This window comes from Micropterus dolomieu, linkage group LG17, assembly GCF_021292245.1.
Source record: "Micropterus dolomieu isolate WLL.071019.BEF.003 ecotype Adirondacks linkage group LG17, ASM2129224v1, whole genome shotgun sequence".
In the NCBI taxonomy this organism is placed as follows: domain Eukaryota; kingdom Metazoa; phylum Chordata; class Actinopteri; order Centrarchiformes; family Centrarchidae; genus Micropterus; species Micropterus dolomieu.
Genome location: NC_060166.1, coordinates 5,937,692 through 5,953,845, shown reverse-complemented (window position 1 = coordinate 5,953,845; position 16,154 = coordinate 5,937,692). Strand labels below are relative to the sequence as shown.

The window sequence follows — 16,154 nt, the reverse complement described above, 5'->3', positions numbered from 1 at the left end:
CGAACAACAGCCCTGAGACTTTCCACAGAGACAGTCTTGGTCATAAAAGCTGCTTGTTTGTGTCACTTTCCAAATAGAGGACAAAGTACTGTTGTCTTGTCTGGCTGAGGCCTCAGAGAGCACACTCTAGCAAACCTCTGAAAAAAAATTGTTCCCATGACACTAAACCTGTTGACACAAAATAACACTGCAGACGCATTACAACTTCTACGCTAATATAACAACGGGATCAGAGACTTTTAAAAAGAACTTGACTCACATGGTGACTCATGCACTTTGTCAATAATGAAGTCATGACACAGCAGAGAATCAGAACAACAACTGCTGAGTGCTGCTATGCTGATACCTCCTATTTTAATTATATTTTCCTATGTAACATTTTCATACTGGCTTTACCAACATTACCAGATTACCATTTGCTGTTTCGACAACCCACGTTCCCACGGGAACATTAAAGCTGAATATTATCTAGGGAATCAAGTTGGCACCGTTACATGTGGGTTAACTCAGTGGCCAGGTTCAGTAGAGGGCAGCAGAAGTTTTGCTGGTAGACTGACCTCCTGAGGAGCTGCGGCTGCGAGGCTCATGGTTCTGCAGGTGACAGCAGCAGTGACCCAGCTGCTCGGGGATGGTGCCCACTGCAAACACAAACAGTTATTTTCATTTTGAGCTTCCAAGTCCAATTCATGTCTGGAAGGTGTTATTAAAAAGCGGATGTGCTCGGAGACATGTCTGGACATGTCCTTACCAAGAGGGGAGGGGGAGTAAGGCCGGGAGCTGCCTGTGGAAAGACGCCTGCCTACTGTCTGAGGGACGTCTGCAGAGCTGGGGCACCCCGAGCCCACCTTGGGAAACCCCATTGGACTAGTGTTTGAGCGCCTCACTGTGCCAGACCTAGAAAACACAAACACAGATCACAAAAAAGTATGTAGGTAGACTATCTACAAGACGAGCTACGAGAAAAATGCCCCATCTTATTCATCTCTGAATTTTTCCAAAGACTAAAGTGATAAAAAGAAATACATACAGTTCTTGGCTTACTCAAGAATGCAGATATTCAACTGCTCTCATTTCAGCCTGTTTTGCCTGTCAGTAAATACTTGTTTGGCCGCTGAGACAACCCATTAGTTGTACTGTACTAAACCTCAACACAGTTTTGAGTGACAAAGAAAAGAAGCATGTGTGGGAGAATTACACTGCTGGATTTGCTCGAGATTAAACTGTAAAATAACACCCGCCATCACCTACATGTGGCAAGTAAACTGTGCTGGATTTATTACATTTACAAATGATAGAAACTACAGGTGCACAAAGGCCAAATCTTATTGGTAATTTCTCTCTAAATGCTGGATAATATCAAGAGCTCATATTAAGAGCTCACAACAGGTCACCCTACTTCTTCCTTCAGGTTTCCAGCCTATCTTAGTATCTGGTGTTATTTGTAACATAAGAGGAAAATTAAGAACCATACAATAGATGAACAAGTTCTATCTGCCACATTCTTGCTCCTTAAAGTGTGAATAACAATATTAACACATTAAGAAGGACATCTGATAGGTCAAAGGGACAGCGTGTCAAAGTGCTAATTCTCCCTGAACAGGTTGACAAGACAGGACAGCTGTAGAGCAGGACAGCTGAAGAAAGCACAGCTATGGGGTGGTGGGTGAGAGGTACAGTACCTGTCCTCCTGGATCTGACTCTGAGGTCGATCGAACAAGCTGCTACTCCAGAAACATTAAGCCAATCCTAATCTTTAGAGCTACAATCACCACAGGGGGAATTTAAGGGTAAATGACAAAGCAAGCAAACCAGCAGGTGAACTCAAGCCCACACAGAAGCCAACACAATAAACACATTAGCAATGCAGCTGATGAAAGCCTACAGTACCTCTGCTGTTCTCCCTTTTCAGACAACAGACTGGAAACAGGAACAACAGAACTAATCTTCCTGTGAAAGAAGGTGCCACCCTTCTTTCTTCCTCTCTGCCCTCCCATCTGCTTTGCCTTCACATAAAACCGCCAAAAAACGCTCCCAGCAGCAGGGTGGGAGGCCACAAACTCCAGCAGGCATTTAGCTGATGTAATTTCAGTGAAACTTCATGGCTGATGAAATAACAGACAGGGTTTTCATTACCTAGCCTGAAGACTTACCCCTTACAATAGTCACAAGCTGACATAAACAAACAGGTGCCCATTCCATGTGTTTCACCGTCACTAATCACTAATCACTAAAAAAAGATATAAATTATGCAGAATTAAGGCTGAGCCATCCACCACCTCCAACGGCATTTCCTTCAGCCTCAGGTGTAGCAGAGGCAGCTCTTACCTGGGGGAGCTGTACAGCGTGGTGGTCGGGCTGCTGGAGAGGTTCTGCTTGATGCGCTGGTAGTTGCGGATCTGGGTGGGAACAGGGATGGGGGTGGTCTCTGCCCGCGGGGACACCATGGGGGTATGTCCCGGGGTGGGCTGCGGCTGCCTGGAGGGGAAGAACGGAGAGATGGCGGTTAGCCAGTCCGCTCGAAGCTGCTGCCGTTTCCATATCTGCAGGACATCTTCAGGGGTGTCAACACCCATAAGAACTTAAATCTCCAAAAGGTTACTGCTTGTGTAATAAGTAGAACATAAAGCAGGACAACTCTAAAATGCAGGGACTGTGTTTCTACAGCCTCAAGTTCTTTGTTTACTTCGTTGTGGAGGCAGGTTGAGGAACTTAAGTTTAGCCCGGCTGATCAGGAGGGCAGAGTCAGCGGGCGGAAAGAAAAAAGCAGGGGCCAGGCTTCCATGTAAACACAGAGGCAGCACCAATCAGCTTAAAGCTCATGCTGCTGGGGGCGGGGCTAGAGGCAGGGCCAGCCAGTGGCACGTGCGAGGCTGATCCTCTGTGTGACACTGGGGAGGAAGTGCAAAGAGGCCCAGCTCATTTGCATTCTTTTGTTATTCCAGAGGAGACAAAATGTCCTAGAACATAAAGTCATGACCGAATCACCCACAGAGGGTCTTTTGCTTACATATAGAACGCTAAAAAAAGAGGAGGAGCGGAGGAAATGGCAGTTAGAGAGCCACCAGTTGGAAACCAGTATTATGTAATGATGTGAAGCCTGGGAGGGTCTGTGAATGAGAGGCGAGGACACGTGAGGCAAAGACTAGTCCAGACAAAGAACAAGAGAGCAGCTGCTTTGTTGGATTCCTGCAACACTGAGATATAAACGTGACCACGTGCTGGCCTTCTCCACACACTTACTGATCGAGAAGACATTTGATACAGAAACCCATGAGGCCCCCCTGGCGTTCCATTTTTCTCCAGGTTGCTAAAAGCTTTATTGATCCCAGCTAAGGCTTAATATGGAGAGAAATGTTGGACGCTCAAAGAAAGAGAATTTGTAGGTCAGTGAACAGATGCTTTTTAAAAGAGTGGAAAGAAGGAGGAGTGTGACTGGATCTAAAAAGCCAGTCGCCTCTCCACTGACCTGGTTTTTACCTAGCAGCCTAGGAGAAGGGGGATGGGATCCAACAGCTCCAGCCTATTTCTTTTTTTTTTTTTTTTTAATAATTTGTCACTTCTGTTTCTCCTCATTCATCTCTCCCACTTGCTTCCACTGTCTCTCTTTTCCTTCTTCTAATCTTGCTGTCTTTACATCCTGCCCTTCTCCCCCAAGCCTCAGCTCCTCTCCCTCCCCTCTTCTTCCTCGACTCCAATCAATTTAGAACACACAGGGTGTAGAGGATAAACAAGGCTGTGATTTAGGAGCTCTCTGAGAATGTGGCTGGTGTTACTATTTTGCAAGGGACAACTCCTGTAATGAAGAAAAAATTAGTTCCTCCTGTGTCAGTGGTTAAGTAATTTCTGTAAGCAGCAAAGAAGAAAGCCATTACAAGGACAGCAGTGGAAGGGAGTAAAGCTGGCAGGATGAACGGTTAGAGGAGGATGAGGTGGAACAACAACAAAGTCAAAACAGAGTGAGTGCCATAAAAAAAGAGAACAGAGAGTGAGAGCTGAGCTTGAGGCTGTTGACACACGCAAACAGGAAAGCCGGGAGGCAGAAGAAGTCTACAGACAGCAGGACTTCTCCAAGTTTCAGAGAGCAAAATATTGTTTCATTTTATCTGAAACTATAATGGACCAATTTAATTAGAGAATCAAGGAACACTAAAAAAAATATTACATATAGCTTTAGAATAGTACAGAAACTCTAAAAGGGTGGAACACAGAACAGCAGTATGGTGAGTAGTAGAAGTAGTAGAGTCTACTAACTGGATTTTAACCTGAAGAGAAAAGGGTCAGTGAATGCATTCATGTTAAAATAGCGTGGCTGCAGTACATGTGAGCTCATTTTGCTCTTTTAATACACAGCTGAGGCAGTCACAGTTCGCTATTGCAGGCGAGTTTTAGCAAGTGTGCGACTCTATTCTTATCCCACAGCCCGCGGTGGGTCAGGTGCTTTATTTAGCACAGCACCACCTTGTTGTTTGGCTCAACATCTGATTCATAGCTCACTAACCATGCAGATTTGAATGTGGGCAGAAGAACTCACTCATGACAAATAGTCAGTGAGTGTGTGTGACATCTAGCGTAAGGCTGAGAGGAGGGTGTTTTGCTGGTGGTCAGAAAGGTAGAAACAAAGGAAGCCTCGCTGGTATAAAATAGATGATATGACCTAACACACATACACGTGAACTCCGTTCACACTGTCTGTGAAATGGAATCTGACTCATAGCGTCATGTCACCTTTAGTCTATTTTTTACTCTGACTCTTGTCAACATCACGCTCCATTAACTGTGTCTGAATAGTTAGTGATGCTGGGCTACAGTTAAAAAAGAAAATATCTGCAGCATTCAGACCCTTTTAACGCCCTTTGCAATTTTTTATATGACCAATTTCTGCCCAAAATAAACAATTAAAGCTGGCACCATCAGCTATTCTGTTTGTTAATCACAGCCAGGCGACGACAAGACTTCAGGAAATCACTCAGTGCTCCAGGACATGAAATAGACTTTATGGTAAGCTAACAGGCTAACTCTCATAAACTCTCAATAAAGATGATAAGCGTATGTCTCAAAATGTCAAACAATACCTCTAATTCTATTCAAATGTTTTGCGTATGCTATAACGAGTCCCACAGCTTTATTGCTCTATGAATCAAGTTTTCATTTCTCTTTTAAGAACATTATTTCTTTGTTTATAGCTTTTAGCACGGGTTCATTATGAGTTATGCTGATGTCAAGTACAGTATGTGCGATGACTCTGGCGTTTTCAAACATCGGTATAATATTGAAACCTATCTGTTTGCATTAAAGTGCTGTTCATCTACCAGAAAATATTTTTAGGTGGGTTCCTAAAAACTCTTTCCTGAGGTTGTCCTGAGTGGACGCTTTTAGTTTCTCATGATCATATAAACTCTCATCCAGAGATTAAAAAACAATAAACAAATCTGGTTTCAAAGGCTCTGTTCGAGAGCGTCGTACTGACCCTCCACACATGAGGAACTCGCTGGATGGCCGGCGACCCACTCCCATTGGCTGGTCATCTGAGGAGGAAGAAAGGAGGAAAGAAAAGAATGATGAAGGTGCAAAAGGCTTTACTGATGTATAAATCAGCAGTAATTAGGTGATTAAATGGCACTCAAAATGCCAGCTGACACTCCCAATGCTCTGCACTTTGTTCATTGTTTGAGTGGAAGACTAGCAGGTGGATGTGTGTGTGTGCGCGCGCTGCGGCAGGTGCGGAGCATGAGGGTAAGCGGCCTACTGTTTGTGGACTGAGGTCTAAAATTACAACATGAAATGGTTAGCAGCCATCTAATTTACCAGCTGGGTATTATGTGACATGTGAGTGCGTGTGTGAGTGTATGTGCTGCAGGTATCATGAATGTGACTGTGACTTCACTACATGTGTATTGTAGCCATGGTGTGTCTATAATGAGTGGAATTTCAAAAAATCTGCATCTTGTCCAGAATAGATGTAAATTCTTCCTCTGCATCACGGAATTTAAAAGATAAATTCAGAGCAGTCAGGGCTGGCAACTACATGCACTTTCTGAACACCCAGACTTTACCAAACCTTGTCACAGGTTAAAAAAAAAAGACTAACTAAACTAAGCCTGTATGGCTTTATGGAGCAGTGTCTTATGAAACTAAAATGCCTTATGAAAAGGTTAACTGCTTTTAGATTCTTCATTTATTGGATTCAATTTAGTTCAGACAGTCTGGCATTCAGTGTATAAACTGTTTGTTTATGAATGTACATTATGTAATAGGCCAAAGCCATGTCCAAACACTGACTGTGAGAGAAAAGTTCCTGGATAAGAAAATTAGAAATGTCAATATACTGTCAATAAGTTACATTACAGGGCAACATACTAACAACCAATCAAATCACAGGAACAAAACTATTTCTAACCAATCGTAGGGAAGTCTTTTATGAACACTTAAATCGGCATAGAAGGGCTGAGTTAGCTAAACAAACCACATGCTAATAGTTTTAGCATCAAAAGTTGATTTTTTTTTTTTTTTTTTTTTTTTTAAATATATGGGACGCTCTGAAGTAACCTTTTTTTTTTTTTGGTGAGACAGAAAGTAACAGTTTAACTCATTTATTATTTATTTAAGTGATAAACATAAAAAAGTGCATGCAGAAGACATGCCCCTCAAAATAAGTAAATAAATAGATACAATTTAAAAACAGCAAGAAAGAACTAAATGCAGCAAATGAAAACAATATAAGTTTAGAAAAAAGGACATTAAATTCAGGAGAGACTATCCTACTTCTCAGGGTCTCTCAGAGCGGAGAATTTAACCAATGCAGTTCTCCTATAATCACATTTGCATGAAGGTGTCTCTCATGTAACTCTAGCTCTAGATTATGTGTCATTTTTATTTAAATAGATACTCTGTTTGCAGAGGAATTTTATCCTCCGAGTCTTTAAACTGAACAGAATAGTGATTTAGTTAAGAAAGCCCAACAGCTGATCTCCCTTTGAAAAAATGAGGCAAGTTGACAGGTAATGCAGCTGTAGTGTACATTATTGTGTGTTGGCACTTACAGCTGTCAGTAGAGATGTGAGGCACCAGCACAAAGTCATCAGTGTCACAGGACGAGTTCTTACTGCTGGTACTTCCTGCAGACTCTTTGGACAGCTGCAGGAAGTTGGGCGGGCCGAGCGGAGGGGATGACAGACCATCTTCTGCTAGTGTCTGCATGTCCGGGAGAGACTGGGTGTCCACAGACAGAGACAGAGAGAGGGAGAGGAGAGAGGAGAAAAAGAAGATTAAGCTGCAGTGTGCCCACTGAATGATGCAATTAAAGCTTCCAGGCAGGGCAGTGCCGACTGTCAAACTAATGTAATCACATGGTTACAGAGAACACTGACGTCCTGGGAACTTGACTTGCCCAGAACTCCCACTGCTGCTGTGAGATCAGATGTGCAAAGACATTAACATAACTAGCAGTGGACTTATTAGCAGCAGTAGCACGAGCACTTAAATTAGCAGTTTGTAGGGTCTGATCATGTTAATATTATTTATGTAACAAAAGGTTGTTAACTTTTTGTTACAGTGTAATCCCCTCTGAGGATTTATAAAGTAATATCAAACTCACAGGAGGGGAGTTGTAGCGAATGCATGGGGAGCTGCCACAGGAACTGTCGGTGACCGTGTTGGAGACGCTGGGGACCGGCACTGGACACGCTGAGGGGAATAATACACCATTAATCAGGTTTTCAAGTTGGATGAGCACAGTGAGTTATCTTGCATGGGAATGTGACCTTTGAGCTTACATTTTTTAATGGTGGATGACGGCTCCAGGAACGGATGGCTGAAAAACGCATCTGCAGAGTGAGGGGTCAGGGACAGGAACGGAACAGATCAGAGACGTTTTCAAAAACATTAGGACAGATCTCATGAAACCAAACCTGAACACATAAATTTACCACTGAAAGACATTACCTTTATGTCATTACTCACCAAAGTCCATCCTGTCTTTCTGATTCCTCTGCAGCAGCCCAAGCAAAAGGTCACTAAGCTGAGGTGATGTCTCCCTTGGGATGCTGGATAATGAGATAATGGGAACATTAATAAAACATTGTGTCTTGTAGGGTGCCTGCAGACTGTGCAAAAGGTAAATCTTATATTACATTGCATGTCACATAATGAACTCAGCAGAGACATGTCATCATCAGGCATCATCCATCTGCACTGCTCTCAAGTGTCATCTTTCATGTGGACAGCACAAATCACACACTGTAAAAGGAGCCTTAACACACAAGACCGGAGTTTTTGTGGCTTACATAGGTTGTAGATTCTTGTTCTTCTCATAGAACATCCTCAGGTCTTGGGGACTATTGGCCTAAAAATATTAATAAAGAAATTAGATGCACAGTCACACACATCTACAAACACATTTATTTATAGTTTGTTGTGCACAACATTACCTGGAACGGTGGCTTGCCGACCAGACACTGGTAGATGACAGTCCCTATGCTCCAGAGGTCGGCCTTGGCATCGTAGTTCTGTGACATGATGACCTCTGGGGCCTGAGGGAGGAAAGGTCACAAGTAAAGATCCAGAGCAGGGAGAGTTGGGCTGACAGGTCATTTTTAAAATGACCGACCTCAGCTGCAATTCTACACACACAAAAACACACACACAAAACATATTCAGTAAAACACACTGACCATGTACATGGGTGACCCACAGAGTGTAGCTGCCATCATATTGCTCTGGAGGTACCGCGCAAAGCCAAAGTCAGCTGCACGACAGAAGCGTGAAACAAACCAGTCAATACGCATGTTTTATTTTTACTAATAACACCAACCTCTATTGTTGGACTTTGAAGAATGCCTGGGAGACAAACACTGGGAACAGTAACACATGCACACAATCATCTTGCACTCAAAACAGAGCTAAGACAGCGATGGAAAATGCCATCACTGTTGTTAGAATTATTAATTACAATACTCTAATTCCAAAAAACTTTTGACTGAGGACAACATAGTAGCTAATTGTTTGATAGTCAGGGTTATGTACACAGAACATGTTCAAAGCCCAGTGCCCTTTTGCCTCTATTTCAGCTTCTGTATTTCACTGTAGGACGAGGCACATTATTCTGCTATTCAGATGACAAATTAACAGAAACGTTACAGGAAATCTGCACTTAGAAGAAGCCACCAACTAATTCTAAACTCAGTTCAAATTTTAACATAACAATGAAGGACTTGTTCTAATTTGGTCACCTATTTTGATGCGAATGCCACTGATGTTGGACTTCTTGCGACCCGCATATGACAGCAGGATGTTTTGGGGTTTCAGGTCCCGGTGGATGATTCCTTTGCTGTTGAGGATGCGCATGGCAGCAGCAATCTGCTGGAGGAAAACCCTCAGTGTGTCTTCTCTTAGCGTCCCCTTAGCTTAAAAAAAAAAGAAAAGTGACATTAACCAGTTGAGAACTCTTAGAAAACATTTTCCCCAGGGATGAAAGCCCTGTCCTTTTAAAAAGGTGGAGTTTTTGACCTGTAGCAGAACTATGGAAATGATTTTTATTAGTGAGTCTCTTGTTTTGTTTGTCATGCACATGAGGATACACGTGCACATAAACTTTCCAGCCAATCATTTCATTGAGATTGCCCAGAATTTTCCTGGATAAGTGTCTTAAGACTGGCGTTTTGATTTCATTCATGTGCTTCCTGCTGCCTGATGAAGCACATTACGGACTAGTTGCACTCGCATGCTCCAGAGTCAAGATTTAAATACAAGAAAAAGACATGCAATAACTCGACACATCATCGTTTTTTACTGCAGCTGCTCTTACATTCTAATTACTGAAAGCAACCACAACTCTAGAAAAGGTGCTTATCAGCCTCACTTGATTAAAGCTAATAATTAGCATATTATAGTAATAATCCTGAAGTAAACAGTGTAAATTGAGGCAGTGAAGGTCCTATTCCCTGGTGGCAGTGAAATAAATCTAATCCGATGTGAGACTAAGAGGATTCCTCTCTCTTTCTCTCTCTCTCTCTATCATGCCATTGTGAATACAGTGCAGGCATAGATCAAACCAGTAGGCTTATCAACATTAATCTAGGATTTGGGGGGTTAGCTGCTCTCACCACAGTGGACCAACTTCGAACATGGAAAAGTTGTGTAAGTAGTGGAATCATTCACTAGTGAGATCCTCTTATATAATGTAAGATGGCCATTACCTACACAGCCTTGAAGTAAACACTGAAGCCCTCCACTGATGGGAACATAGTCCCAATGCCTAATGACATCATGATGGACAGCCAGTTGGGTACAGCTGTGTCTCCAGAGCACTATGACACCACAGACTTCATTAAACAAACACCACCCTATCACCGATGGGTCTGACCGTGACCCATTCTGTAATACGTACATGTGGAGAAGGTACGTTATGCAAAAGTACTTTGATAAGGGAGCTGTTCCAGCCACACAATCAGGGTTTTATGGAACAGCAGTGTACACACCAGTGGTTATCTAACAGATGTATTGGCAAACTGCCATTCATTTGGAGAGATTTGAGATTCCAGAAGCCGACCCGATTTTAACTCGGTGAAACTATATAATAGGCCTAACTATAATAACACATCATGAGTCTTCAGTGTGTTTTTGACTCTCCAGTAGGACACTAAACATCGACATCAAATGTGGAGAATTCACCTCTCTGAAGAGAGGAGATCGGGACAGATCCCCTGAAGCTGACAGGAAAACTGTTATACAATAATAAATAAAGAATGTGAACTGAAAAACAAGGACACTTTGATGGTGTATGTTTAGCTACTTGTATGTGGAATATCTATTGCACATCAATTATTAAGATTTGAAAAACAGTTGACTTACTAGATTTATTTCCCCGGAGCTTTCGTCCAAATCAGCACATGTGATGTAGCTGAAAAGGGCTGTAGCTGAAGGTTCTGGAAAGAATCTAGTAAGTGGACCTTGAGTGAAGATTTCTGTCAAACTCTATTTCCAAGCTACAAGCTCAATTATAAAGTGCAATAGGCAGTGATGTGTTTTACAATCAATCTATTAACAGCAAGAACTGTTATTTTGGTAATGAGGCAGAACTTTCTTTAGCAATATGCCCTGTGTTTAATCCTATGAATTTTCATAATGTAGTTTCATAACAGACTGAGAAAGAGACACTATTTGTATTAAATCCTAGGTTGTTGACTACCTTTCACACCCAGGATTAGGAGGGATATGGATTCAATAACTATGCCTGTTATCTACACTGAACAAAAACATAAACAATGAACTTTGAATTCTGTTTTTCTTACTTGCCGCTTGAAACCATAACTGTCAGAGTGTCACAGACAACATAAAGATGGCTATACCCCGGCAGTAAAGCAAAACAAGTGGCTGAAACTATAAAGTAATGGGGGTCATGACTACATCACCAGGAGTGAGTCTGTATTTTTTGTTGTCGTCGTTGTTTCACTAGTGTTAACATGCCCCTTTGATGAAATTTACATTGTAACTGACAAAGCCAAGAGGAGGAACGCTGCTGAGGGACGCACTACTATGTATACATGGATTGTTTCATGTAGTTCATTTTTACTTTTTGGTTTTTGGGGCATCACTTTCACTTTCCTACGTATCATCTCAGCTTGACCCGACTCATTAATCTACAACCAGAAATGCTGAACTTTGTTATAATAAACTATCACAATGGCATAAACACTGGGCCTTTGTACAGCGCTGCAGTGGTTCCCACACACACATCCCCCACACAGAAAACATACAAGCACTCACTCATAGACACACATACATACAAACAACCAACCAAACAAACATGCGTGCTCTCAACATCCCCACAAACATACATTATTCCATAGACCAACCATCACACAAAGATAATAAATCCCAAATCACATGCACACATTCCCACACCTACTATATTCATAACAGCTGCAGTCACATGGCGTTTCCTCCTCTGCGGCATTAGTAACTTTGTTTTGATGAACGCTAACCTATGTGTGGGAGACAGATTAGCGTGTGCTTACCTTGCAGATAATCGGCAAGATCACCTCCATTGCAGTACTGGGGAGACAAACAAAGCACTATCAGCGACAATTAAAATGAGGTTCAACAACGTCAAGCTGAGAAGCAGATTTTGGTTTTATGTGTGCGTATGTGTTTATGAGTGTGTTTGTGTTCAAATACTAGCCCAGATAACAACAGGCTCATCAATTAATCTGCTGAATGTCTGTGGCTTTATCTGTGCTGACAGCCTCTGCTGGAGTGCAGTTAGTTATCAACGGGGACAACAAACAACAACAAAATCAGACGGCTGAGGTTGGTGTGGTAGGTTAAAAGAATGTCAGCTGCTGAGTGGATAAGCAAAGATGACCAAGGCTTAATAAAGATATAGTCCACTGCCACTGCATGGGAATCCTCTGTGTAATCCTGCTCACCCTGGCCCTAGCTTTTGAGGTGAGCTTCATATATAGAAGAATGACATATTAAAGGACAAGCAACATAAGCCCTGTGTTAGTAAAGGCTCGTGCAGACCACACGATTTTCAGCGTCGGCCGATGGCCGTGCTGTTCACACTACACAACTTGCCGTCTTGTGACGGGAGTCTTGAAGTTGTTGTGGCGTTCACACTACGTGACTGCTCAGTGACAGGGGGTCACACACACTAAGCGAGCTGACAAGGAACTCTGTCACCCGATGCTGGTCTCCAAACCAAGAAAGTCAAGAAAACACATGTGAAATGTGAAAGAGGAAATGATGCGAACCTGCACAAGAAACAGCTGTTGTTTGTTATTATAAAGATAGCAATTATAAAGACAAAGAATCTGGGTGAAAGAATGTGTTAGCACAGGTTAGAGAGAGAGAGAGAGAGAGCTGTAGGTGAGTAAGAAGTAAAAAGTGCAGTGAAAAAGTAGCTGCCTGCTCTCATTGGCTGGATATGGATGTTGTGTTGGCCGACTCCTCCAGATATTTGGCATGCAAGATATCTGGCTGGCGTCAGCGATGTGGCAGTGATGTGTCGGGGAGCTGTTTTGATGCGTCATTGAGTAGCTCACACATAACGACTGGTGACCGCTGATCGATGACTGATTTACTCCCGATCTCAGTCCGACGGTCGCCGAGCAGCAAATCGTTCTAAAATCGTGTAGTGTGAACTAGGCTTAAGGTGTTTTTGCACAGTGAGCTTCAGTGCTCCTTGGCATAGATTATCCAATTCTATGGACTCAACTGGAGGTCTTGAAGATGGCGGTAGAGAGTGTTGTCTTATACACACTCGACAACAATCTGGTGACTGCCACAGCTTCTTTACATCCTTTTCAAACTCTTCAAACCATCTAATGAACCCTTGATTCCCACAGATTTATTCAGTTTTTTCCCTAAAATGTGCTACCTGCCTGTATATTTGTAACCTTTCTGCTGGTGATGGACACACCTTCAGAAGCTATGAAAGAGCGGCCTGACACAGCGTATAAAGACCTGCTACACGCCACCAGATAATTAACATCAAATTATAACATATTTATACACAGCAGGTGGTGTAAAAGCCACAAAACATGACCTTCCTCCCTTTGTCAATCAAACAAGCAAATAAATCCCTGTTACTTAGCGGACTGTAGCCTCTTGTGATCAAGCTGGATTAAATTCTGGCTTTTGCTGATCTCTATCCACATGCTCTGTATTAAGGCACTGGTTGACATCACCTTCATTACAAATAATTCAATTAAGGCTTAGCAAAGCCTCACACTTAAATTGTAACAGAATATAAAGACAAACCACAGAAAGGCATGCCGTTAGCTGTCTATCATGTTGCCACGCTGGCTCGCTTACAGTTTCTAAGCAAGTTAACCAAGCCCAATTCAAACTATGTTTGCTGCTGTCTGTTGGCAGAATGCTGCACTAAATGTTCCAAGACAAACATCTTCCTTCCCTCCAAGCACTGCTCAGACAAACCCATTGTTTTTTTTTATTATCCAGACAGTGTTCAAAGGGCACAGTCTCTTTTTCATTTGGATTACACCTGACTCAGTGCACTCATCTCTTTATAACACGGTCATCTGATACTTCCACCAATGTTTGAGTAAGACGAGCTTTTTTTGTGCTTAGCAAAACATGACAAGGCATCACCATTGATTTAGCCAGACAGAGGTTCTAAAAGCGCAGCAAGGGCACGGCCCTTACAATATTCCTGAAATCATTGGATAACTGAAATTTAAAATGCCATTTATCTATGACAACCAACATGATTGGAATCTGGTGTGCTTGGCCATATGAGTAGGTTATATTAATTTGAAGGTATCTCAAGGATTATTAATTAGGAGTGTACTGTGGAGCTGTCTTAACATAGATCAACATTTTAAGCAAAGGCTTTCGGGGAACATAATTCCTAGAAAACACAGGGGAGTATTTTTAGTGAGTAACTTGAGGTGCAGTGAAAGTCATGGTTTGTTTTCAACCCTGCAGCCAGCTGAGAGGGTTACGACACTTGCACAGAATGTTGGGGAGGATGCCACGAGTGAGGTTGTCAACAAGCTAAGAGAGGAAATCTAGACATAATGTGAAAGAAAACAAGAGAGGGAAAGACAATAGAGAAGACTGATAGGGGGCAACAACAATGCAGCCTGCTAAAAGAAGAACACATTCTTACAGCCAGTGGGGGTAAAACATTACTCTGTGATGAATGCTTAGAATGAGACTAAATAACACATTACATTGAAAACAAACTTTTGAACCCAACATGAGTGACAACACATGAGAAGAGAATATTCAGTCACGTTTCTATCCTTACCTCCATGACCAGAAAAACAGAGTTGGGTGTTTCCTGGAAGAGAAGAGACACAGAATCAGTTACAGAAGCCATTCATCATGGAGCAGCTGTCAGCTTAACCACACAGCAATAAGAAAACGGCCTCTGGCAAAAATCCAAAGCACATAATGACCATGCTGTCACTAAACATCACATTTTTGTCTCATACAAATGCTACTTGATGTCAAAACTACAGGTAATAATGTGTCGCAGTAAATAAACTCAGGAACATAAAGTACACTTTTCAACCGCATCTGAAGAAGCACAACAATGAGGCAAATTAGACTGAAAAAAGAGACGAGTCAGGAAGTTGAACTATATATAAATTTATTTTTAATATCATTAAACATCACAAGAAACCTTCATCCTTTGTCCTCATGATACTAATAGGTGCCAGTGATATTAAGGTGTACACAAGAAGTAGCAGCTGCAAGGTTTGCGTTTGACTAATCAGAGACATTCAGACGTTAAGTCAGTTAACAGAAAATGGCAACTATTTTGATGAATGCTTTAATGTTTTAGCAATTCAAGCAAAAGCTTGTTAAATAAGAGGATCTGCTGCTTTTAACATACTGTGACAGTAAACTGAATGTGGTTGGGGTTTGGACTAGAGTTGGGTATTGAGAGCTGGTTCCAATTTGGAACCGTTAACAAATTTCCAAGACCCGTGCATTTGGATTCTGCTTATCGGTTCCTAACTTCTTGCATGTTTCTGTGGCGCTCGCGATTGAATTACAGTGAACATTTACAGTCCATAAAAGTGTCACTTATCTGCCATGACCTGCTACGCGGACTTAACCGTGTTCAATGTGTCGCACTCTCTCAGCTAACGCTAACAGTAGCAACGTCTCACGCTCAGGTACAAAGCACAGGTGAGCTGACATTCACCCTTTATACTGAAGGGAAACGAATGATGTCTACAAATGTCCAGTACAGAGACTCCTTTCACTTTAGCCATAAAGGGGGAAGATGACTGAGGAGAAAGATTTGTGGTGGAGGGGTTGGAATCAGAACAGAGATTCAATAAGAATCGGAATCAATAAAAGTGAAGCGATACCCAACCCTATTTGAAGATTCCACCATGGACTTGAATTTTTCACAATTTTTCAAGTAATCAAGAAAGTAATCAACATATAAATCACTAATGAAAATAATCATTGCTGCCCCAAAGTCCTTGTTTGAACAAAGAAGTTAAGTGACATATGGATTTCTTACAGGAATAAAAAGAAAAACCGTCTTATATATGTATATATAACATCACCATATTGTTGCAGTATTATCAAACTTATTATTGGTATCCATATAAAAGATTGTACTTTGTCCATAACAGATGCTGGGTAATATAGGGTAGTGATTGAATTGC

The 16,154-nt window shown here is 41.9% G+C and overlaps 1 protein-coding gene across 1 annotated transcript in view; it reads right to left on the bottom strand.

The window, feature by feature from the left end:
* Nucleotides 1-16,154, bottom strand: part of ulk2 (unc-51 like autophagy activating kinase 2) — a 40,130-nt gene that overhangs the window by 7,053 nt on the left and 16,923 nt on the right. Inside the window, exons 4-17 of the mRNA XM_046073468.1 lie at nucleotides 14,774-14,806; nucleotides 12,015-12,051; nucleotides 9,228-9,401; nucleotides 8,670-8,743; nucleotides 8,427-8,528; nucleotides 8,283-8,341; nucleotides 7,960-8,042; nucleotides 7,773-7,823; nucleotides 7,595-7,683; nucleotides 7,041-7,209; nucleotides 5,468-5,525; nucleotides 2,326-2,475; nucleotides 749-894; nucleotides 558-638 (exon numbers count right to left, since the gene is read on the bottom strand). Of these exons, the coding sequence (XP_045929424.1) occupies nucleotides 558-638; nucleotides 749-894; nucleotides 2,326-2,475; nucleotides 5,468-5,525; nucleotides 7,041-7,209; nucleotides 7,595-7,683; nucleotides 7,773-7,823; nucleotides 7,960-8,042; nucleotides 8,283-8,341; nucleotides 8,427-8,528; nucleotides 8,670-8,743; nucleotides 9,228-9,401; nucleotides 12,015-12,051; nucleotides 14,774-14,806 (1,306 nt within the window). The remainder of the gene's footprint in view (nucleotides 1-557; nucleotides 639-748; nucleotides 895-2,325; nucleotides 2,476-5,467; nucleotides 5,526-7,040; nucleotides 7,210-7,594; nucleotides 7,684-7,772; nucleotides 7,824-7,959; nucleotides 8,043-8,282; nucleotides 8,342-8,426; nucleotides 8,529-8,669; nucleotides 8,744-9,227; nucleotides 9,402-12,014; nucleotides 12,052-14,773; nucleotides 14,807-16,154) is intronic.